The sequence below is a fragment of the Leopardus geoffroyi genome, chromosome A3, assembly GCF_018350155.1.
Source record: "Leopardus geoffroyi isolate Oge1 chromosome A3, O.geoffroyi_Oge1_pat1.0, whole genome shotgun sequence".
Classification (NCBI taxonomy): Eukaryota; Metazoa; Chordata; class Mammalia; order Carnivora; family Felidae; genus Leopardus; species Leopardus geoffroyi.
The window spans coordinates 23,670,426-23,694,127 of NC_059336.1; the positions used below are offsets into that span (position 1 = coordinate 23,670,426).

The 23,702-nt window shown below is 50.7% G+C and overlaps 2 protein-coding genes across 5 annotated transcripts in view; one reads left to right on the forward strand and one right to left on the reverse strand.

Moving 5' to 3' along the window:
- The window catches only part of LOC123580283 (fer-1-like protein 4), a 34,847-nt gene extending 26,739 nt beyond the window's left edge, over positions 1–8,108 (forward strand). The window contains exons 36-45 of the mRNA XM_045444834.1: positions 2,574–2,701; positions 2,901–3,071; positions 3,492–3,646; positions 4,226–4,386; positions 4,946–5,031; positions 6,197–6,295; positions 6,538–6,779; positions 7,222–7,499; positions 7,596–7,696; positions 7,793–8,108. Coding sequence (XP_045300790.1) covers positions 2,574–2,701; positions 2,901–3,071; positions 3,492–3,646; positions 4,226–4,386; positions 4,946–5,031; positions 6,197–6,295; positions 6,538–6,779; positions 7,222–7,499; positions 7,596–7,696; positions 7,793–7,997 — 1,626 coding nt within the window. The 3' untranslated portion in view covers positions 7,998–8,108. The remainder of the gene's footprint in view (positions 1–2,573; positions 2,702–2,900; positions 3,072–3,491; positions 3,647–4,225; positions 4,387–4,945; positions 5,032–6,196; positions 6,296–6,537; positions 6,780–7,221; positions 7,500–7,595; positions 7,697–7,792) is intronic.
- A 1,587-nt stretch (positions 8,109–9,695) lies between these two features.
- On the reverse strand, positions 9,696–23,659 carry ERGIC3 (ERGIC and golgi 3). 4 transcript variants are annotated; one of them, XM_045444830.1, is made up of 14 exons: positions 23,488–23,638; positions 23,279–23,349; positions 23,085–23,172; positions 22,755–22,874; positions 17,708–17,801; positions 16,719–16,884; positions 16,540–16,597; positions 12,688–12,702; positions 12,034–12,065; positions 11,124–11,220; positions 10,982–11,046; positions 10,245–10,381; positions 10,109–10,164; positions 9,696–9,907 (listed from the first exon to the last, which is right to left on the reverse strand). In XM_045444830.1, the coding sequence occupies exons 1-14, from the start codon at positions 23,573–23,575 to the stop codon at positions 9,828–9,830; spliced, it is 1,167 nt and encodes a 388-aa protein (XP_045300786.1). In that variant the 5' UTR covers positions 23,576–23,638; the 3' UTR covers positions 9,696–9,827. The 4 variants fall into 4 exon arrangements, with proteins under 4 accessions (XP_045300786.1, XP_045300787.1, XP_045300788.1 ...); XM_045444831.1 differs by lacking the exon at positions 12,688–12,702 and having other exon boundaries at positions 23,488–23,659; XM_045444832.1 differs by lacking the exon at positions 23,279–23,349.
- Positions 23,660–23,702: the final 43 nt, after the last annotated feature.

Below are 23,702 nucleotides of genomic sequence, written 5' to 3' on the forward strand. Positions count from 1 at the left end.
CAAACATGAGTCATGGTAAAAAGTGCCAATATACAAAGAAACAAGCCACAATGAATAAGAATAGCAAAAATAACAACAGATTCAGACTCCCGGGGTCAGTGATATTGGAATGACCAGATAGAAAATACAAATAACTATATAGAGAATGTTTAAAGAAATAAAGAATATATTAAAATACATAAGGAACAAGAGATTAAATTAAAAATAAACAGCCAATTTGAAGTAGATAGAACTTTTAGAAATTAGATTTTTTAATATTTATTTTTGCGAGAGAGCGAGCATGAACAGGGGAGGGGCAGAGAGAGAGGGAGACACAGAATCCGAAGCAGGCTCCAGGCTCTGAACTGTCAGTACAGAGCCTGATGTGGGAGCTCGAACCCACAAACCATGAGATCATGACCTGAGCCCAAGTTGGTTGCTTAACCACCTGAGCCACCCAGGCGCCCCAAGAATTTTTAGAAATTAAAAGTATAATTTAAAAAATTTGGGGGGTGGGGAGGGGCGCCAGGATGGTTCAGTCAGTTGGTCATCCAACTTCAGCTCAGGTCATGATCTATCTGTTCATGAGTTCAAGCCCCGCATCGGGCTCTGTGCTGACAGCTCAGAGTCTGGAGCCTGTTTCAGATTCTGTGTCTCCCTCTCTCTGCCCCTCCCCCACTTGTGCTCTGTCTCTCTCTCCCTCAAAACATAAACACTTAAAAATTTTTTCTTAATTAAAAAAAACCAGACACATTTTTCTTTTTTTTTTTTAATTTTTTTTTCAATGTTTATTTATTTTTGGGACAGAGAGAGACAGAGCATGAACAGGGGAGGGTCAGAGAGAGAGGGAGACACAGAATCGGAAACAGGCTCCAGGCTCTGAGCCATCAACCCAGAGCCTGACGCGGGGCTCGAACTCCCGGACCGCGAGATCGTGACCTGGCTGAAGTCGGACGCTTAACCGACTGTGCCACCCAGGCGCCCCAAGACACATTTTTCTTTTAATTTTTATTTATTTTTGAAAGAGAGAGAGAAAAAAAAAAAAAAGAATGAGCAGGGGAGGGGCAGAGAAAGAAGGAGTCAGAATCTGAAGCAGGCTCTAGGCTCTGAACTGTCAGCACAGAGCTGGATGCAGGGCTCGAACTCATGAACCGTGAGATCATGACCTGAGCTGAAGTCAGACGCCCAACCGACTGAGCCACCTAGGCGCCCCAAGTCTAATATTTAAAATTAAAAACTCAGTGGCGGAGCAAAAGATATGAACAGACACCTCACCAAAGAAAATACACAAGGTGAATAAGCACATCCAAAGATGCTCAACACGCCTAGTTATCAGGGAAATGCAAATTAAAACCACGATGAGCTACAGTTTTGCCTATGCTAGAATGGCTAAAATAAAAAAGATTGACAATACCAAGTGTTTATAAAGATATGGAGCAACCGGAATGCTCATTCACTGTAGACAGGAGGGTAAAAAAAACACTAAAAATATATTCGTGTATATAAATTATACTTCAATAATTTATGCATAGGTTATATATTTACTACATTATGTAGTTACCAAAACAGAAAAGTAAGTTTAATACATACAGTTAAAAAACATGCAAAATGGTGCTATATATTGCTTCAGGATGCATGCATATGTAGTAAAACTATTTTTACTTTTTTTGTGTGAGTCATAAACCTCAAGTAAAGGGTTCTGGCAACTTCAGTGATGAAAAGGAAATTAAATCAGGTAAGGGGATTCAGGGAGTTTCCATTTGTTGGTAGTGTTTTATTTATTAAGCTGGGCATACACATGTTCATTGTATTATTCTTTTTATATTAGTTAAAATATCTTTATCATTGTAAAAAATAAAAGTGAACATAGGAAGTTATGATTTGAACATCAAAGTCCTATACATCTTTCCACATATTTTCATTTAAAAAAAAATTTTTTTTTTAACGTTTATTTTTGAGACAGAGAGAGGCAGAGCATGAATGGGGGAGGGGCAGAGAGAGGGAGACACAGAATTGGAAGCAGGCTCCAGGCTCTGAGCCATCAGCCCAGAGCCCGACGCGGGGCTCGAACTCGCGGACCGTGAGATCGTGACCTGAGCTGAAGTCAGACGCTTAACCGACTGAGCCACCCAGACGCCCCTGTTTCATTTTATATTAAAAAAATTTTTTTAACATTTATTTTTGAGAGACAGAGTGAGACAGAGCATGAGTGGGACAAGGGCAGAGAGAGGGAGACACAGAATCTCAAACAGGCTCCAGGCTCCGAGCTGTCAGCACAGAGCCCGATGCAGGGCCTGAACCCACAGGCTGCAAGATCATGACCTGAGCCAAAGTCTGACGCTTAACCGACTGAGCCACCCAGGCTCCCCTCATTATATTTTTCATTATACCTATTTGCATGTCTTAAATATTTCATAATTAACTTAAAAGAAGAAAAAAGTCATCTTGTGCAACCTTTCAGTTGATTCCTCGTGGTGCGAGATACCTCCTCGGTAACTTCTTGCTTACACATAACCTGAGATTTGGTCCAGCAAGGGTAATCTTGGGTTATGACAGTGACACTTCTCTCAGCCCCACCCACATTGTCCCCCTAGGCTACCAACCTGGCTCCTGCGGACCCCAATGGCAAGGCAGACCCTTACGTGGTGGTGAGTGCTGGCCGGGAGCGGCAGGACACCAAGGAGCGCTACATCCCCAAGCAGCTGAACCCCATCTTTGGAGAGTGAGGCTGGGTCCTGGGCTTGGGAATGGGAGCACCTTTACCATTTGACCCCGTAGCCCAAGGCATCCCATTCAGGCAGCTGGCATGGTGATGGTGAGGGAATGGACAGAGGCTGCTGAGCCCCCTTGAACCCCTGTCCCCCAACAAGACCATCTCCTAGGACATGGAGGTGTCCTCAGCCATTCTCTCTCCTGGCCAGGGTGCTGGAGCTCAGCATCTCTCTTCCTGCCGAGCCAGAGCTGACTGTGGCCGTGTTTGATCACGACCTTGTGGGTTCTGACGATCTCATCGGGGAGACCCACATTGATCTGGAAAACCGATTCTATAGCCATCACAGGGCGAACTGTGGGCTGGCCTCCCAATATGACACGTGAGTCCCACAGACCCTCAGGAGCCATTCTGAGTCTGACCAAAGACATTTAAGGTCACATTCTTGTTGATGTCCCCAAATCCTTTGATTTCATAGAAGGGGACCTCCCTATGACCAGGACCTTATAGCATAGTGGTCAATACCTGGGCTTGGGATTTGGTATCCTATAATAAGTCATTTGATCTCTCTGAGCCTCAGTTTCCTCATCTGCAAAATGGAGATAATATCAGTTATCTCCTCCATTGGAGCATGGGCAATACATCTTTGATTTTCTTGGTTACCATAAGCAAGGACTAATCTGTCTTGTACTGGAGTTATGAACCTGGATCCTATGTCTTCAAGGGTCCCCATCCCTGCCCCTGTGCCCACCTGTGTCCATATGCTGACTCCAACTGAAGCATTTTCCCTTTCTGCCCGCAGGGACGGGTACAATGCCTGGCGTGATGCGCTCCAGCCTTCCCAGATCCTGGCGGGGCTGTGCCAACGCTGTGGCCTCCCTGGCCCTGAATACCGAGCCGGGGCTGTCAAGGTGGGCAGCAAAGTCTTTCTGACATCGCCTGAGACCCTGCCCCCAGGTACCAGCCCCTCTCTGACGGACACTCCATAGGGAGCAAGATTGTTAAGGTACAGGGGCCCCCTGGTTCCCACTCTAATGTGTCCCCCAAAAGAACTTGCCTCCTTCTGCAAGCAGAGGCGGTGAGTTTGGCTAAGGATGAGATTCTTGGATGGTGGGGAGAAAATGGTCTTTGTTGGTGAGCATGATCCCCAAAGAGTCAAAGTGGACCCCTCAGAGCCATAGCTAATCAAGTTTCCAGAACATAGGGTGGCCCACATAGGGGTCCCACATGACAAAATGTAGCTGCAGAATTGAGCTCACACCTCATAAGTGGCTGGTGGTCTTTCTCTAAACAGAGTCTGTGCAAAGTTATAGCCCCTCCAATCCCACTGTCCTTCCACTGCTGGATTTTTACAGGCAAAAGTTGTTAGAGAAGCATCTCCCCACTTTCTGTGCCTTGTGGACTTGACCTCCCGGACCATGGGCTTTGTCCAACAAAGCAGCTGCCTCAGCTTTGCACTTCTGTTGAGGGGTGGAAGTGGAAAGTGGGAGATTCGGGACCTGTGAGGGACCTAAGCTCATACACCTCTCCTCGCAGGTAGGGGGGGCCCCAAAGTGGCAAGCGAGGTCCCCGAGGAGGTACAGGCATTGCTGGTGCTGCGGCGCTGGCAAGAGATGCCGGAGCTTGGGATCCAGCTGGTGCCCGAGCACGTAGAAACTCGGCCCCTCTACCATCCCCGCAGCCCAGGGCTGCTGCAGGTGAGGGAGGGCTCAGCACCCAACCCCAGAACCCCCGGGGTTCCCAGAATCCCAGGACTCCCACCTGCTCCTGGACCCTGGGCCCTCAGGATGCACCTTCCCCAACACCTTTAACTGGGCACTGCACTCCCACTTCTGATTCTGGCTCCTGATCCTGGTTCCCAGCATCCCCACTCCAGTCTTAGACCCCCATCCTGGACTCCATACCTCCACCTTGACTTTGGTCCTGCAGGATCCCCACCCCTGGCCACCAAGGGGTCAGACCTGGCACTCTCGATCTGACCTCAACCCCAGGTCCCTAGGCTCTGGACTTTGGGAACACCAGATCTTACTTTTGATCCCAACCTTCCACTCCCAGGGCCTTATCCTTAACCTAACCTTAGACCTGGAACCCCCACTTCAGACCCCACCTTCGACCTCATCCTCCAGGATCTGCCTGACTGTGCCCTCTTGACTCCAGCTCCTCTCCACCTGGGGCAACGCACAGCCTCTGGCCACAAGGCTATCACGGGAGGTGGGGACCTCAGCAAACCCCTTCAGCCTGGTCCTGTGTTCCCAGGGATCCCTTCACATGTGGATTGACATCTTCCCCCGCGATGTGCCTGCCCCACCCCCAGTTGACATCAAGCCTCGGCAGCCCATCAGGTGAGTTCTGGCCCTGCCTCCCCTGGGGCAGGCACATTTGGACTGCCAGTACCAGGGCTCTCTGAAAACCTGGGCCTCCAGTGAAGCAGCCAGAGGCTGCTGAGCCAGCCTTTTCAACTAGGTGAGCTATTAAGTTCCCTTTCTTTTCTTAAGCCGTTGTGAGTTGGGTGTCTGCCCCCTTCCAACTGGAGCTGGTCTGAGTGGAGTTCTGCGTAGGCTCTATGTACTTCAGATATTGTCAGCAATCTACACTTTCCACCTCTGGGCTCTGCTTCCCTTGGTGTCACTCTCAGGGAGGCTTCTGCAGTCTGGGGGCAAGATGGCTGCTAATGGTACAAGGCTGATATCTCATCAACTGGACTACTTGAGCAGAAAAACAAACACCTGTTTGCCAGTAAAAGCAGAAGTCTCAGGGCTGACTCTCATTGGATCAGCATGCATCAAATCCTGGTCTCTTAACCAACCCTTGTGGGTAGGGGGCTGTAATCCGCTCATTGGCTAACCCTGGGTGATGTCCTAGGTGATGTACCCAACTCTGGAGCCAGGTAGAGGTGAGTCTTCCCCACCAGAATCACACAGATTGACAGCATAGGGGTGAGGGTAGTGGGTGCTCACCAACACAAAATCATGGTGCCGTCAGCAAACGAGAGGAAATTGATGCTGGGTAAGAGAAAACAACAGATACCCAGAAAAATCCATGGCTATCTGGGGTAGAAATCAGGAAAGCTGCCGCCCCTCCTTTTGCCACTCAGGGGCTGCATGCTCTCATCCCCACTCTGTAGCTCTCCCTCTCAATTGTCACTGCAAACTGGCTTTCTCTCCCCTGTGCCCTAAAACTTCAGCTTGCACATCAGCCTGGCTCGTGGTGGCTCCAACTCCAAATGTGGTGGCATTTGACAATACTCAACCTTTCAGCATCCTGATTCAAAATTTATGGGGGAAACTTGGCCCAGCTTTGGTCAATAGACCATTCCTGGTGCCATCTGCTGCGGTGGGGGTGGTCAGTGATAGCTGGGACTGCCCATGTAAGTACCACAGGCATCCTGATCACCCAGCTGGGCACATGGAGGTGCTCAATGAATGTCATGGCCATGGCCTAGGTGCTTCCTGCAGCCCCTCTCAAGACTCCAAGAGTCTGAAAACTCTCTTCTGATACCTCCCCCAGCTATGAGCTCAGAGTCATCATCTGGAACACGGAGGATGTGGTTCTGGATGATGTGAACCCACTCACTGGAGAGATGTCAAGTGACATCTACGTGAAAAGGTGAGCCTGTAGGCTAGGCCGGGCAAATGGCTGAGAACCAAGGTGAGACTGCAGTCAGGGGCATGGGCTTCAGGCTGAGCCACAGCCCTGTCTTCTGGGCCCTCTCTGGCACCTGGAGTTGGTGGAGGGCCCCCCCGCTCCGGTGGTCAGGGGGTGGGGGTGGGGAGTTGGGGAGCTGGGTTCTGGGTTTGGCCCCGGTGCTGAAGCCTACTCTTCTGCCTGTACCTCTCTCCTGGCTCCAGCTGGGTGAAGGGACTGGAGCATGACAAGCAGGAGACAGACGTTCACTTCAACTCTCTGACTGGGGAGGGGAATTTTAACTGGCGCTTCGTGTTCCGCTTCGACTACCTGCCCACGGAACGGGAGGTGAGCGTCCGGCGCCGGCCTGGACCCTTCGCCCTGGAGGAAGCCGAGTTCCGGCAGCCAGCCGTGCTGGTCCTGCAGGTCTGGGACTATGACCGCATCTCTGCCAACGACTTCCTTGGTAGGGCTTTGCCTCCCTCCTACCTCAAACCCTGGCCCTACTTTCTGTCCTCATTGCCAGTGCCCCCTGGCCCTTGGTTCCCTATTGTAACCCAACCGTGAGTCCTGGGTTTCAGACCCTAGGTCACTAACCTTTCTGGCCTCATTACTGACCTCTGTTCCCACCCAAAGTCCCTGACTCAGTCTTCTGACATGACCTAAACTCAGGTCACTTTGGACTCTGAAACCATGGCCCCACTTTGGCAGTCTGGTCCCATCCTTGGTCGTTTCACCAGGGTCTGACAACCTGCTGACGTGTGGCTGCACTTGTGTGGCCCCCAGCTGTGGCGCACCACGTCTTAGTTCCTGATGCCCTGAGGCACAGTCCTGCTGTGGCTCCCCACCACCCCAGGCCCAGACAGACCTTGATCTCCTACCTAACCCAGAGAGCTCTGCACTCGCAGGATCCTTGGAGCTGCAGCTGCCAGACATGGTGCGGGGGGCCCGGGGCCCCGAGCTCTGCTCCGTGCGCCTGGCCCGCGATGGGGCAGGGCCGAGGTGCAACCTGTTTCGCTGCCGCCGCCTGCGGGGCTGGTGGCCCGTAGTGAAGCTGCGGGAGCCAGAGGATGAGGATCGGGAGCAGCGGGAGGTGCGAGCTGGCAAGAGGCAGAAGAAGAGGAGGAAGGGCCGGCCGGAAGACCTAGAGTTCACAGACCCTGGAGGCAGCGTCCACATCCTCACAGTGGGTGTGGCCGGGGCAGGGCCCCGGGTGGGTGGGGGTATGAGGTGGGGTCTGAGCCCACCTAAGAGCTCAGCCTCTGTTCCCTCCTTTCTCTAGGGGAAGGTGGAGGCAGAGTTTGAGCTGCTGACCGTGGAGGAGGCAGAGAAGCGGCCGGTGGGGAAGGGGCGGAAGGAGCCTGAGCCCTTGGAGAAGCCCAAGTGAGGGGCGACACAGGAGGCTGGGCCAGAGCCCGAGGTAGGTGGGGGCGGCCCAGGAGCTTCCTCGTCATTCTGACACCACCTCTGTCCCCACAGCCGCCCTAAAACCTCCTTCAACTGGTTTGTGAACCCGCTGAAGACCTTTGTCTTCTTCATCTGGCGCCGGTACTGGCGCATCCTGGTGCTGCTGCTGCTGCTGGCATTGGTCACCATCTTCCTTCTCCTGGTCTTCTACACCATGCCCGGCCAGATCAGCCAGGTCATCTTCCGCCCCCTCCACCAGCCCCCTGACCCTAACTGACCCTGCACACTCTTCCCCTACCAACCGTATAACCTCTGGGGGTCCTTCTCACCAACACGACTGTTTGAGTTCACTGCTTTCTTCGAATGAACTTGACTGTGCCTCCACTCTTGACACCTGAACATAGGCTGTGCATGATAATACAAGGGGCAGAAAACAGAGCTGCCCTTGGGTGACAGGTGCTGGGGATGGGTGGCTGCCACTAGGAAGAATGGGACCTGGCAGGAAGCTCAGGGCTCAGGCCGAGGACCCTGGCCACCAAGCTGTCATGCCGAGTAGTCCACCTGTTGCTCCTGCTCCTGATAATGGCAGGGTCACTTAGTGACAGCTAAGCACTTTACAGACTTCATTAGCTTGTTTATTCTTCAACCCTGAGGGTAGGCATATCAGCCAGAACATTTTTGGTTGCAAGTAACAGAAATCCCAACCCTACTGGATTAAACAAAAAGGGCTTGGCGGGGGGCAGGGGTGGTGTGTGTCTTGCATAGCTGCAATTCCCAGTGTTTAGCTGGCAGCTTGTCACAGGGCTCAAATGATGTCACTAGGACCGGTTCTGTGCCTCTGGACCCAGCTCTGCTGTCCTCTGGGGGCCAGCTCATTTGCACATAGAGTTCCCCCTGGGAGCTGCAGGATGGCAGCACCAGCCTTGTATCTCCCCATGTTCACACCTAGAAGAAAGCTTTCCTAGTTCTGGGAGGTCAAACCTTCTCCCAAACACATATGCTGAGAAAGTAGGGAGGTTCCTAGAGGAAATTCAGGATACTATTAACAAGCAGGAATGGTTTCTGGCTGACCTTAAAAAAAAAAAGGCTCACTACAGCTGGCAGTATCATCTGCAACTTATAAATGAGACATGTCCAAGGTCACACAGCTCGTGGGTGATCACATCAGAGCTGGGTCTCAGGTCTGCCTCTAGAGATTTTGCTATCATCACCCTAGTTGGCTTCCTGTCCTTTCTACTTGAACCCCTACTACTGTCTTACCCGGACACTCCCTGAGAAACAACTGGATGAACTGACCAGCTGTCAATGTCCCTGCTTCCCTGGGCTGCAGCATGGTGTGGTGTTGGGCCTGGTCCTCCACACTTATTAAGGGCTATACTGGGAAGCCCTGATGAGGTCCAGAGCTGGGGGTCTGAAGCCAGCCTTGCTCCAGAATGGCCACTGCTACCTTCCCTCCATTTTCCAGTTCTGCCTCCTCCTAGAAGACTGTATAGGACGTGCCTGGACCCCTCTTAGTGCTAGGAGCTAGCAGGGGCTTGGCATAGAGCATGGTCAGTGAGGATGAGGGATCAGGTGATTGAACCCAGGGTGGCAGGGAGAAGCCCTAGCTTTAGCCATCACTGAAGAGGTGGCAAGCCCCAGCCTGCACCCACAGCCCTAGCACCATGGGGGTCAGGCACTCATGAGCCTGTGGGCCATGGTGGCCCCAGGAAGCTCATACTGGAAAGATCCATCTCATCCCTGGAGCTGAACCCAAAAGGCCCAAAGACAACAGCAGAGGAGGGACTGAGGATGGGGCATTGGGGTGGATATCAGTTTTGTTTGAATAAAGCCCAATTAGCCAGGGGATGTCCACATGGGGCTCCCAGAGGGCATCTGGCCCGATCTGTCAGTTCTGATTGCCTTCAGTTCATGGCTGTGCAAAGGGTTTGTTTCCAGGCCCTGGCCACACAAGAAGCACATGAAGACCAGCAAGTACTATCACAATCAATAGATTTATCAACCTGTGCTGAGACCGACGCTCTGAGGGGGTCGGAGGGGTGGGGAGAAGGCTAGGAAATGACCACAAGGCCAAAGAGAAAGGGAACAACGGAGGGGAAGGAGACAGCTACGTTGTTTTCCCGAGATCAATTTTCTTCTGGATGGCTCGAGCCGAGTGGTAGATGAGTGAATCGATGAGTCCAGCCACTGGTGACAGAGACAAGAGCTGACATGGGCCTAGTTGGGCCCTTGGCTGAACCCCAGAGCCTTGTCACCTGACTGGCTAGGCCAGCAAGTCCCCTTCACCATGGAGGTGCTCCTCCTCCCCCCAACCCAAAATCCGCAGGGAGCCCAGGCTTTACATTCCCTGCCATGCCCCAACCCCAAACACACCCTCGAGCTTCTAACCTGTGAACATGCCCCCAATGATAGCGCACACACCAGTCAGGAAGTGGGTGAAGGACCTGGTAGAGGGACAGGGCAGGGGATTAGCAGGTACCCCTGCTCCCTGCAGGCCCAGGCCCCTCCCTTTCCCCACCCTCACCTGTGCTTCTCCGTCAGCTTCACCATCATGGGCGAAAGCTCATAGAGCACAAAGACTCCGGGAAGTCCCTGGTCACCCATCAGCCCATTGGCAACCTTCTCGTGTCTGGTCACAGAGAACTGATTTGTCCTCAGCACCTGGGACAGGAAGGGAGTCTGGGCCAGGGCCGACTCTATAACCTGGCTCCCACTCCCCCTCAGCCCTACCCCTGCTCCCACCCCTTGTCCGTAGTGCCTTGACTGTGCAGAGGAGAAAACAAGGCCCCAGCTCACTTATGAACACTGTAAGGCCCGGGGACCACCTAGGCACCCTCCCTTGGCCTCACCACCCCAGCTGCCCTCAGTCACTGGCTCTTTACAGTTCACCAATCCCAACTACATCTGGTGGATTCTCTCAGTGGGGGTTTAGGGATGGGAAGGAACTCTCCAAGGCTGCATCACGAGCTCCTGGCAAGGACAGGCCGGGCTTCCTATCTGCCGAGTTGTTGCTCCACTGGTGACAGCAGAAAGGGGAGGAGGGGACCCAGGAAGGGTTAGCCCCCAACACAGGGGAGACCCCGGGGACAGTGAGCACCCATGGAATGGATGGAGGCAGTTTGGACAAGTAGAAAGTGCAAGCGCTTTGAAGTCCGACAGTGTGGGCCCTGCACTCTCGCTGTGAGAGTAAATCACCTACCCTCTCTGAGCCTCTGCTTGTCACCAAGAGGGACCCTGATACCTGAGCTCCTGCCGACTTACCTCCCCATCTACCTTCATGTACACTGTAGGTACCACCTTCACAAAGTACTGGAACATCATGGAGGCTGCAGGGAGAAGAGAGCACTGGGCATGGGTGCTGGGTAGGGCTCTCCTAACTGGGGGCTACCTCCCAGGCTGGTACCTTGGGGTGCGGTGACGTTGGTGCGGTCTAGGGGGTTCACAATGCCTGGGTAGTCTTCCCCGAATGACAGGTGCCGGATGTAGTGGGTCATGTTGATCTGCAAGCGATACCAGCACCTGAGCCTTGAGCACTCAAGGCCCCAACAGGCCTCACCCCATCAAAGGTTCTGCGGTACAATGGCAGACAGGGATGCCTGGGCTTGGGGAATGGATGTGTGGTGAGGCAGGAGGGAGGGCAGGGTCCTGCCTGGGAGAATCTGATCAAGACAGGCAGAACCCCCATGCCCCACCAGGGAACAGAGTCTATGGCCTCTGGACCTCCACAGTCTGAGGTTCTGGCTGCATCCAAACATATGGCAAATAAAGACTGGGCATGGACCCGTTGTGGCAGGTGCCAGATTTGCCTGCAAGTCTTGAGCCAGGGAAGGCTCAAGGGGCTGGAGGGGCCCCAGATTTCCCAGCTCCGACTCTTGTCCTGATTCGGTCTTTATCAACCTCAGCTATTAGAGGGATCTTTAAAAACATGCAAACTTGATTACATCATGACACTGGTTAAAGGGCCAACAGCCTCCAGGAGGCTCTCAGGAGGAAGACCAGACTGCAGCTCTGCCTGAGTCCTATGTGGTCTGGTCCCCGCCAACCTCTCCAGCCACACCAGCCCCTACAGTTGCTGAGAAGTGCCCCGCTCCCTCCTGACTTTGCTGGAGGCTCCCTCTGCCCAGGATGCTCCTGTCCAACCCCATCCCCTATCTCCAGCCTGTGCAGATCTCAGTTCTTGACCCTCAGACTGATTCCCTGGCCGAATATGGTGTATTTTTATCTGCTCCCCCATTCCAGGACATCCCTGTGGAGAAATGAAGGCAGCATCCATCTCCCACCCTCATCTGCCCTGCATGGTCTCTGGTACTTACATTGTCCAGGCCAAAGCTCTGCAAGTCGTGGACTAGGAGAGAAGGGAGAAGGTGTCACCAGGTGGAGTAGGACTGGCCTCCTGGCTCCCTCAGCATCCTTACTCAGGCCTCCTCACCCCTCCTTCTGGAGTGCGACTACCTGGCTCCTCTTTGACCCTTCATTCCCCTCAGCCTGGCTCTGCTGGAGCCTGTGTGCAAGTACACACCCTCCTGGGCCTTAAGAACAGACCCCATTTCTTCCCTGACATATACAGGGAGCCCTTTACAGGCATCACACCAGGTTTTCATTCCCACCAAGTCCCTGCTTGCACCTCAGGAAACAAACCCCACTGACTCTATCTCCCACTAAATAGAGCTGATGGACAACTGCTGAACCCCAAGGTGAGGCGAGACCAGAAAATGCCATCCAAGCACTTTCCCTGCCCCCTGCCCCTACCCCCCTACAGCCCCCAAAGGAAATGCCATGGGTAGTCTATACCATCTATTCCAGAACAAGTACTTCCTGCCCTCTGGCCCTGATCCCTCCTGCTTCAAGAAACCCTACCTGAAAAATAAGACCCCTATTCCAGGCCCATCCAAACCTCCCCCCTTCCTGGGAGGGTAGGCTGCACCAGAAGTGGGGGCTTGGCCTCCCTGGGGGGCAGGGCCACTTACTCTCCACAGCATGTACTGCAGCATGGGGGAGGGAAGAAGAGAGAAGGGAGGAAGAGAAAAAAGATTGAGAGCTTCACAATGAGAACCATGGAGCAAAATAACATGGTAGAAAGGAAGACTGGAATATTCTTGCCTTGGCAGTAGGGTCTGGACCTAGCTAACAAGTCTCCTCCTGCACTAGTCTCCAGGGTAACTCCTCCCCAGCCAGGGAAAAATACAGGGGTCTTGGGGCAGAAGTATGGTGGCCTAGGAAGAACAAAAGACCTAGAGCCCAATAAGCCACTTTCCTAGCTGTGTGACCTTGGGCAAGTCACTTGCCCTCTCTGGACCTCAGTGATCTTTACAAAGGGCTGTCCTGAGGACCAGGTAGGATCTAAGATGGAAAAGCACTAAATGAACTTTATAATCTTCCCCCCTCCCCCACCCAAAGCAACAAGGGTGTCAGAAACTAGCTTCCTGACCTTCCATTCGGTCAGATCTCTGGCCTCAGGCAATTGTAGCTTTGTGTTTTAAATATCCTCCCAGGATATGGAATATCCTTTGCCCTGGGTTCCCTGACTCTAAAGCAGCCTAGGTGGAGAAGGGAGGCTGCTGCCTGCCAGACTGCCTCCTACTGAATGCCTCCAGACCCTGTGCCAACAGCTCGACACTGGTGGTCTTCCCACCATCCCAGTGAGACCACCTTTCCCCCAACCCCCTCCAGAATAGAGAGGGGGCTCCAGACCCACCTCCTGCCCCTCCCCAACACTCAGCCGCCCCGCCGCCCCCCCCCCCCCCCCCCCCCCAAGACCAGCACGGCTATCTCCAGCAGGCCCTTTACTCCTGCTTCCCTTAGTGACGAGGCATCTCAGGACCGCCAACTCATCTCTCATCCCCTGGACTCCTGTCACACCGGGGCTCTGTACATCCCCCAATATGACCCCGACTCCCATCTCTCCCAGGGGGCTCCATCACTCATCAGCGAAACCCCTACATCTTCAACCTCTACACATTCCACTCACCTTCTTGCTCCAACCGCAGCCTGGCTCTCCCTCGAAGGCGCCCTGTAGCCCTCTTAGTGGCGACAGTTTCTTCCCCACATTTATCCTCCTTTGTGGCATGAGATGAGGCCCTCCTTGCTCCTTAATGCCACTTCCAGATCACTGACCCTCGAGCTGCCCTAAAATTCCCAGCTTTGCAGCTCGTGGCAAACTATCCCAACTATCCCTACTTATTTTAATCACTATCAGATCCACCCAGAACAGCAGGTCAGCCCTTCCATGCCTCTTCTCAGTGGTTCTAGCCTCTGGCCACAACTCACTCCTCACAACCCTGTCACACTGCCCGATGGTGTCCCCATCACCCGGCTGCCATCCCACCTGTCCAGACGTAGTCTGCCTTTCCTCCTGTTGCCGAATTTGGGCTTTATTCTACACTTTTGAGGTACTAGATTCTGTCTTTTTCCTTCTCAAGGACTTTACTCTGACAACTGTCCCTCCCACCCATGGAGCATGACTTCTGCTAACTATTCAGCAGACTATTTCCCACAGCATGTTAACCTATGTCACATGTCACACCTCTGGCAAAACCACGCCGTTGAGCCCACATTTCCCTCCAGCATCAGCACACTCTCCTCCCTTTACAGCAAACTCTACAAAAGAGCTGTCCTTACTCACCGGCTCAACTCCTCTCCCATTCTCTCCAGAGCCCACGCAATGGGTGCTCCCTATCACTCCACAAAAACTACTGTCAAGGTCACAATGACTACCACCATGTCATACACCCAATGGGCAACTCATACTTGATGTCCGGAAGCACCTGATACGGTTTTGGAAACACCTCCATCCCCAGGCTTTCAGGACACCGCCTCCTGGCGGGCATTCTCCTCTCACAAGTGTTTCTTACTGGTCTTCTTGCCGTGTCTTCCCCGGCTCCCCCCCCCCGCCCCCGTATACCCCACCTCTCCACGTTCCCCCCCCTTCTCCCCCTGCCCGCACTCTGATAGTGGAGGTGCCATGCTCAGTCCTTTGAGTCCTCCTCTCCACCTACCCTCACCTGCAGGGGGCCCTCACCCAGTTCCATGGTTTTACATGCCTGAGGACTCCCACATCTGTATCTCTGTGCCAGACCTCTCTCCTGACCTCCACATTGAACAGCCAACTGGCTGACTTGCATCTGGGTGGTCTAAAAGGATGCCCAAATCCCACTGCTCTGAACACGTACAAAGCTGAATTTCACTTTACTCGTCCAACCATCTAAACTTGTTCCTCTGAATCTTCCCCTCCCACTAAATGGCAGCTTCATCCTCACTACTCAGGCACAAAACTTCAGAGTCATCCTTGACTGCTCCCCTTCCCTCACCCTTCACACCCATCAGCCACTCCTCTTGGCATTACCCTCAAACGTAAGTAATTACTGCTTGGTCCTCCACTACCAGCCTGGCCTGGCCCCCATCATCCTGTGCCGGGATGGACCATGGCAATGGCCTCCCATTGGCCTCTCTGGTTCTGTCCTACCCCTCTTCCCCATATTATCCACACAGCAGAGTGCCGCCTACTTCTGAAAGCCAAGTCACATCAGGAAGCATCTCCTCAGATCCCTCGGATGGCCTTGTATCTCATGGAGAGTAAGAGCCCTTGTCCCTGTGGTGTCCTTCCACGCCCTGCCTGCCATGGCCCTGTTACCTGGTTCACCTTATCACTAACCACACCAGCCTGCTCCAGTCCCCAGCTTTCTTACTGTACCTTGAACTTGCCAAGCATACTCTCTCCTCAGAGATTTGCATTTGCTCTTCTCTCTGCTTCAAATCCTTCGCCCAGACATCCTTATGGCCAGCTCCTTCACTTCCTTCAGGTCTTTACTCAAATGCCGCCCCGTTAGAGTCTCTGCCCCCAATACACAGCAGCGCACACGCACCATCTCACCAGAGCCCCTCGCCTCTGTCATCTTTATCCTGCCTTTCTTTGCTTCATGGTACTTAATAGCATCTGATAGTCCATTTTTACAACTTGTTCATGGTGTTTCTTTACTATATAATGTTCTGAGGACAGGGACTTTGTTTTGTCCGTTGCTGTATTGCTAGCACCCAGACTACAATGGGGCACACGGTAGGTGACTACTAAGTATCTACTGAATGTACAGGTGAATAAATGAATGAAAATAAATCCCATTTATTCATCCCTGTGAACAACCTTGTGAGGGTGGTATCAGTATCTTCAGCCCCATTTTACAGGAGGAAAAACTGAGTAGGGCTCAGTATTTCCCAAATCTGATATAACTCAGGAGTGGCAGAACCAGTGTTCCAACCCAGGTCTGCTGATCCCAAAGCCTCACACATGGGTCATCTGATATTGGGGTCTACATTTTGAACAAGTGCCTACCACAAGCTGGGCTCTGTGCTGCAATCTTTTTTTTTTTTTTTTTTAAAGTTTATTTATTTTGAGAGAGAAAGAGAGAGAAAGAGTGGGGGAGGGGCAGAGAGTGAGGGGGAGAGAGAGAATCCCAAACCTACGAACTGAGAGATCATGACCTGAGCTGAAGTCAGATGCTTAAGTGACTGAGCCACCCAGGAGCCCCATGTGCTGCAATTTTTAACCTGCACAAACACCCTAGGAAATAAGTACTATCGTCTCCATTTTATACAGTAGGAAACAAGCTCAAAAAGGTTAAGGAAGTTCCTCAAAGTTCCACACAGCCATTAGTGTGAGACTGATGTCTGAACCCAGGCAGTCTTGCTCCTCAGCCTGTGCTCTTAACTGTGTGCCAAACTGCTGCCCGAGATGAGGGTCTCTTCTGGGCCAAAGACACAGAACATCAGGCAAGTGCAGGGGTATCCAGGGTCTACAACTCCCCAGTGGAGGTGGTGTCACTCACCGTGCACATGGGACTGCTGGAAGCTTTTCCCAGGAGCAAAGTGGAAGTTTCCAGCCACCTGTAGGGGATATTCCCTCTCATTCTCCAGCCATTTTCCCCCTTCTCTTGGTCTCCTGAGGGCCCGAGTGGGGCCAACCCGAAACTCGGCTGGCTCTTTCCCGCCTGAGTCCCTCCTGTACCTTGTTGACCTCTAAGAAGCCATACACCTGGCAGCCTTCATTCTTCTGCTCCTGCATCTTCTGGCTGAAGCCTTCTCGCCGGCACTGCTCGATAGTGTCTGGGTTCTTGAAGGCCCAGCCCCGACGGCGATAAGCCTCCCGCACATCCTCACAGGTGTTACAGCACCTGCAGGAGAGGGGGTGCAGGGTGAGTGTCAAAGAGGCACGAAAACAGAGCTGATACCTTGGGAAATAAAGCAGTTCTGTCCACTAACAAAGCCTCTGCCAGCCTCATCCTTTGACCACCGATGTTCTCAAAGTATGTTTCCTCAGAGGCATCAGGACTGTTAAAAATGTATATTCCCATTCTGTTTGGGGTGATGAAAAGTTTTACAACAGAGTGGTGCTGGTTGCACGACACTATGAATGTAGTTAATACCACTGAATTGTACACGTGAATGTGGTAAGTTTTATAAGTCATATATTTTACAATACAAAAAATTTTAAATACTTATTCCCAGCCCCTACCCTAGACCCTCTGAATCAGCTTCTCAGGGGCCAGGGCCTGAGGAATATAACAGCAGTTGCCACATATCAAGGGCCTAATTACCTGGGTTGGGCCTTCAACCTCAGTGCTTTACATACAGTATACATTTAATCTTCATGTGACTATTATGGGAAAGGTTATCATCACCCCCCCTTCACAAGAGAGGTTACGTGGCTTTGCCCAAGGATGCAAGGGTGGAACCCAGCCAGTTGGATTCTGAGACCACTTCTGAACCAGAGCAGGGGCCGCTTCAGCCTCGTGCGCAGCTGTGGCCCAGGCAGGGCCTGGCCACAGAGCCTCAGTCACTTGCACCAGGATGAGTGACTGAGGCACCCACCCCATCTCCGCTAAATTCTTGGTCCGACTTCCTCCACCTGTGGGAGTCTGACACAGGCTGAGGATGGCCGGCACACAGCACCTGGTGGGAGCTCCCACAACCCTGGGTCCCCGGGGTCCAGCTCACTTGATGTCTTCAGTCTCGGCACCATAGCAGCTCTCACAGCGATCAGGGTCCAGGGAGTCAGGGTCAAACACCTTTACCTCGACTTTCCCAAGCTCTACGGGAAGGGCAGAGGCAGGGGCATCAGCTGGGAACAGACATCATGAAATCTCCACCCCTGACCCCTGCACAGGCCCTCTGACCTGTGGCTTAGGAATAATAAAAATTATACTAATAGCTAATATTTATATGGCACATACTATGTGCCAGGCACTAAACACTTCCACACGTATTTCTTTAAATAAAAGTAACAGTAATAAAAATAATAACAGCAAATACTAAATGTTAGCTGAGTACAGGTCGCCATACACAGAATGTCTCTTGTCACCCCCACAAGGACTTCATGAAGGTGGGGGTTATTATCCCCATTGTACCTGCAAAGGCGCTGAGGCTCAGAGACGAGGAGTGACTTTGCCCAACGCAACACAGTAAGGGGTAGACTTCAGCCCCAGTTCCCAAGCCTTTAACCACTTCACTGTGGTGCTTCTCCTCAGGCCTCTCTCCCTGCTTCATCATAACTGGTGATTTCAATAGTTAATACCTTGACCTCCTATCTTCCAACAATCTTTTTATTTTGTCATCTCATCTCAGCCTGATCCCACTTCATTTCCACACACATACCTACACCTTGTTATGACCAATTACCGCAAACCTTCCAAAATTCAATTTCAAGTATCCCAATCTTCAACTACTTATCCTTATTTTCCCAGTTCACTATCTCTGGTACCCAGAATCCACCAATTTTTTGACACCACTAACACCATGACCCCTTCATGCCCTCACTTCCCTCCTTATCTAAATTCCATGGTCCAAATGGGGAATGGACAGTGTCTTTAATAAACGCTGCTGGGAAAACTGCATATTCACATGCCAAAAATGAAACTAGACCCCTATCTTACACAACTCACAAAAATCAACTTGAAATAAAGACTTAAATGTAAGACTTGATACTGTAAAACTCCTCAAAGAAAAATAGGTAAAGAACTCCCTGATACTGGTCTTGGCAATAATTTTTTGGTTGTGATACCAAAAGTACAGATAACAACAGCAAAAATAAACACGTGGGATTACATCAAAATAAAAATCTTCACAGAAGAAACAATTAACAGAATGGAGTAAAATAAAATATTCACAAAAGATATATCTGATAAGGTATTAATATCCAAAATATATAAGGAACTCCTACAACTCAACAGCAAAACAAACATACAATACAATTAAAAATGGGCAAAGAACCTGAATAGACATTATTTCAAAAGAAAACATACAAATGGCCAATAGATACATGGAAAAGAGCTCAACATCATTAATCATCAGGGAAGGCAGAATAAAACCATAAGATACACCTCACACCTGTTTGAATCCAAAAAATAAAAAATAAATGAAAACAAGAAAAAACCAGTATTGGTGAAGATGTGGAGAAAAGGGAACACTTGTGCACTGTTGGTGGGAATGTAAATTGGTACAACTATTATGGAAAACAGTATGGAAGTTCCTTGAAAAATTAAAAAGAGAACTACCATATGTTCTAGCAATCCCACTTCTGGGTATATGCAAAAAAAAAAAAAAAAAAAAAAAAAAAAAGGAAAGAAAAGAAAAGAAAAAAGAAATTTTAACTTGAAGAGTTATCTGCAGTCCCATGTTCATTGCAGCATTATTTACAACAGCCAAGACATGGAAGCAATCTAAGTGTCTGTTAACAGAGGAATGGAATAAGAAAATGTGGTAAATGTATATAATAGAGTATTATTCAGCCATTAAAAGGGAATTCTATTATTTGCAACAACACGGATAAACCTCGAGGACATTACACTAAGTAAAGTAAGTCAGATAAAGAAAGACAACTTCATGATCTCACAAGTGCAATCTAAAAAAGCCTAACTATAGAAACAGAGTAGAATGGTGGTTGCCAGCAGCTGGGGTGGGAGAAATGGGGAAATGTTGGTCAAAGGGTACAAGCTTCCAGTTAGAAGATGAATAAATTCTGGGATCTAATGTACAGAATGGTGACTACAGTTAACAATACTATATTGTATACTTGAAATCTGCTAAGAGAGTAGATCTTAAATGTTCTCACCACACACACACACACACACACACACACACACAATGTCACTATGTGAAGTGATGGATAATTAGCTAACCACATTGTGTTAATTGTCTCATATATGTAATCAAATCATCACACTGTACACCCTAATTTTACACAATGTATTTCAATTGTATCTTGACAAAGGTGGGAAATAAATGCCATGGTCCACTGCTGTAATTATGGTCTTGCACATAGCCAGAACCCATCTGTTCCTCTCTCTCTTTGTTGTACCAGCCTCGCAAAACCCAAACCCTAGTTAAATTCAACTCTCTGTACCTACTTCTTGCCTGTGCCTCCTTTAAGACTGCCTGACAGGAGCACCTGGGTGGCTCAGTCAGTTAAGTGTCTGACTTCGGCTCAGGTCATGATCTCACGGTTCGTGAGTTTGACCCCATGTCTGGCTCGTTCTGACAGCTCAGAGCCTGGAGCCTGCTTCGGATTCTGTGTCTTCCTCTCTCTCTGCCCCTCCCTTGCTTGTGCTCTCTGTCTCAAAAATAAATAAACATTAAAAAAAAAAGAAAAAAAAAAAAAAAAGGCTGCCTGGCAATCCTGCCCCATTTCACTAATCAGCTCACTTTCCATTATCTGAGATGACTAAATTTATTTCTGCCTCTCATCTTTGGCTTCCATAATTCCTTTCCCTTTCTTCACTCTTAGCTAATGACCTTGCTTTCGATTTCCACGAAGAACAGAGAAGCAACAGAATCCACTTAATCTCACCACCAAATCCACCATGTCACCTGCATTCTCCGCCAGCCTCCCCTACTTCTCTGCTTTCTCTTCTGGCAAAACTCCTGAAAGTGTTGTTTTTAGTCAATGTCTCTATTTCCTTTTCTGTCCTTTGGTCAGATTTTCATCCTCAGCACTATCGAAACTATTCTTTTTAAAGCCTCCAGTGGCCTCCATGTTGCCAATTGCAATGGTCAGCTCTTACATTTTACTGGACTCTCACGGGCTTTTGACAGTTGTTCGCTCTCCTTAAAACTCTTCTTCCACTTGGCTCTTGCAACATCTTTGGTTCTCTTCTACTTTAATGGCTTAATCTTCCTTCCTAGATCCTCATTTCCTGACTTCTATATATTGGCGGGGCTCAGGGTACAGTCCCTAGACCTCTCCTCTACCTATATTTACTCCCTAGGTTTTCTCCTCTAGTCCAATAGCTTTGAATGCCATCTCTATACTGATAACTACATTTGTTTCTCCATCCCTTCTCTAACATCTATACTGGTGTATCTAACTTGGCATAAAACTAGGGTATAAAATGGACATTCCAGGTGGTGCCTGGGTGGCTCAGTCAGTTGAGCGTCAGACTCTTGATTTTGGCTCAGGTCATGAGATCCCAGGTCATGGCCTCTGTGCTCAGTGTGGAGCCTGCTTAAGATTTTCTCTCTCCCTCTGCTCTCCCCCACTCATGCTCTCTCTCTCAAATTAAAAAAAAAAAAAAAAAGCATTTCCCAAATTTAACATGACTCAAACCTGAAATCTACCCCCAAATCCTCATCCTTTCCTGGGGGACCAGTCCCCAAGAAGTCTCCAACAATCATCACCTCCTGGTATTCACATCTTTATGTAGCCTCCACCTCCCACAGTGAATAAGGCTGATCTGGGTAACCACTTGCATATTGCAGAAATGATGGTGTGTAACTTCTGAGGTTTGGTTATAAAAGAAGTTGTGATGATTTCCACCTTGTGTTCTCCCAGATCACATGCACAGGGAGAAGCCAGATGCCATGCTATGAGGATATTCACTGAGAGGCCTATGTGGTGAAAGCCCTGAGGCATCTTGCCAACAGCCATACATGTGAGCCCTCTTAGAAGATCCTCCAACCCCAGTCAAGCCTTCAGATGACTGCAGCCCCAGCCAACAGCTTGACTGCAATCTCCTGAGAGACTGTAAGTCAATCACACCACTCTTGAATTCCTAACCCATAGCAACTGATAAAAACAAATGTTTTTGCTCTAAGCCACTAATTTTGGGGGTAATTTGTTACATAACAGCAGATATAGAATATTCCCCCACCTCTCTCACACACCCACACAAAATCCTCCTCCTCCTCCCTGGTCATCCCTATTTCAAGTCATTCATTTGCTCAGGCCACAAGCCTTGGAATGAACCTTGACTCTGCTCTCTTATACCCTACATCCAATCCTACAGCAAATTCTCTGGTTTTACTGGTGTTCAACATATATCTGTTGAAGAAACAATTGATAAAACTCACAACACAGCCATCCCTAAGGTGTGAGAAATCACAGCTTTGAGGAGGGTTTTGTTATGGTGGGAAACTGAGTTAATGTAGGCACTGGGAGGCTGCCTAGAGACAGGAAAGGAAGCTAGGGTGAACAGCTACTTTGTGCCAGGCATCATACACATGACTTCATTTGATCCTATAATTCCATGTGGTGGGTACTACTGTATATTACCACTTTATAGCTGAGGTCACAGACTGCAAGAGACAAAGTTACATCTGAATTTAGGCAATCTAAGTCAAGAACGTAAACTCTTAACCGTAAGCCACCCTGCATTCCAAAGGGGAAGAGCATTAAGGGCTGAATTCAGCTAACGGGATGGGGAAGCAAACACCTAGAGAAGCTTGGATCCATCTAGAGGAGTTCTGCCACGACGAGAGCACATAAGACCCATCCTCAAACTTCTGTTACTCAACAGTGATAGGTAGAGATTGGAGACCTCTGAGAGTGATAGCCAGGTAGAGTACTCTACTCAATGTACAGAGGCTAGAAGACTGGATTTCAGTCCACTCTGATCCTTAATAGCTGGGGGACCCTAAGCAAGCCACTTGACTTCTCTGGGTCTTAGTTGCTTCATCTGTCACTTGGCCAACCACATCCCACTTGTCAGAAGGAAGGGGTTGGGCATGTCCAGCTCAGGGATCTGAGATCTGGCCTCCTCCTCACAGTTACCATGACGCTCTGCCTCTGAGCTCACGGGGATGCCATCCTTATCCAGCCGTTGCTTGAACAGGTTGTGTTCCACATCCAGCTGCTGCTCCCCAGCCACATCCATGGCATCAATGCTCAGATCTGGAAGCAGGAAGTCAGGGTAAGGTACTTGGATCCTAGGAGCAAAGGAATCTGCGTTTTGGAGGGAAAGGGGATGCTGGGACTATCTTGGGGCTGCAGCGGTTAGGGAAAGAAGGTTGTCCTGGGGTCCCGTCCAGAATCTAAGGCTGGAGATGTGAATCTGGAAGCCCACCTCAGAACTTGTAACTCCCACGCCTGGTGGGTACTCACAGGCACAAGGCATGTGCGGAAAAAATACGTCGATGTTGATCTTCAGTTTGTCTCCCCGTGACTTGTCCACGTAGAGTTCAGGATGCACCTGGAGCAGCACTACCTCAGTAAGATTCGACCCCCTGCCTCTCCTTCCCACTCCCATCCCTAGAATACAGAGCCCCGCCCACGTAGTAGCCCCCCCCCCCCCTTACCTCAGTGGTGAGGTAATACTGAAGCTCGGACAGAAACAGTAGCAGCATGAGAAGGCCACTGACAATGGTCACTGCGGGGAAGGGAGCGAGGGTCAGAATGGCCTCTGCTCCACTCTCTCAAGCCCCCCCATAGGCCAGGCAGGGTCCAGGCGCCCGGCCAAGCTCTTCGACACCCCTGTCCCCGCAACCCCGGCCCCGCTGCGGCCTACCCGTGGCGCCCCCGCAGGTCTTGACCCGGAAGTCCTCCAGAGTCTTGGGGTAGGCATCGAACTGCTTGAGCTTCCCTAGCGCCTCCATGGGGACCAGCCGGAAAGGGGACGCCAGCCGGCCCGCCCCTGCAGCCTCCTGCTTCCGGCCCGGAGCTTGAGCCACTCCCCCCTCTCTTTCCGCACGCAGGCGCAGCAACGCGCACGCTTGGCCCCAC

What these genes read in the sequence shown, in the direction of transcription:
- ERGIC3 (XM_045444830.1), bottom strand. Translation starts at nt 23,575, where the DNA reads ATGGAGGCGCTAGGGAAGCTCAAGCAGTTCGATGCCTACCCCAAGACT. An exon ending in GCTTCTTAGAGGTCAACAAG is followed by an intron (nt 16,598 to 16,718) that starts GTACAGGAGGGA and finishes TATCCCCTACAG; the next exon opens with GTGGCTGGAAACTTCCACTT. An exon ending in CATTGGGGGCATGTTCACAG is followed by an intron (nt 9,908 to 10,108) that starts GTTAGAAGCTCG and finishes CTCTGTCACCAG; the next exon opens with TGGCTGGACTCATCGATTCA.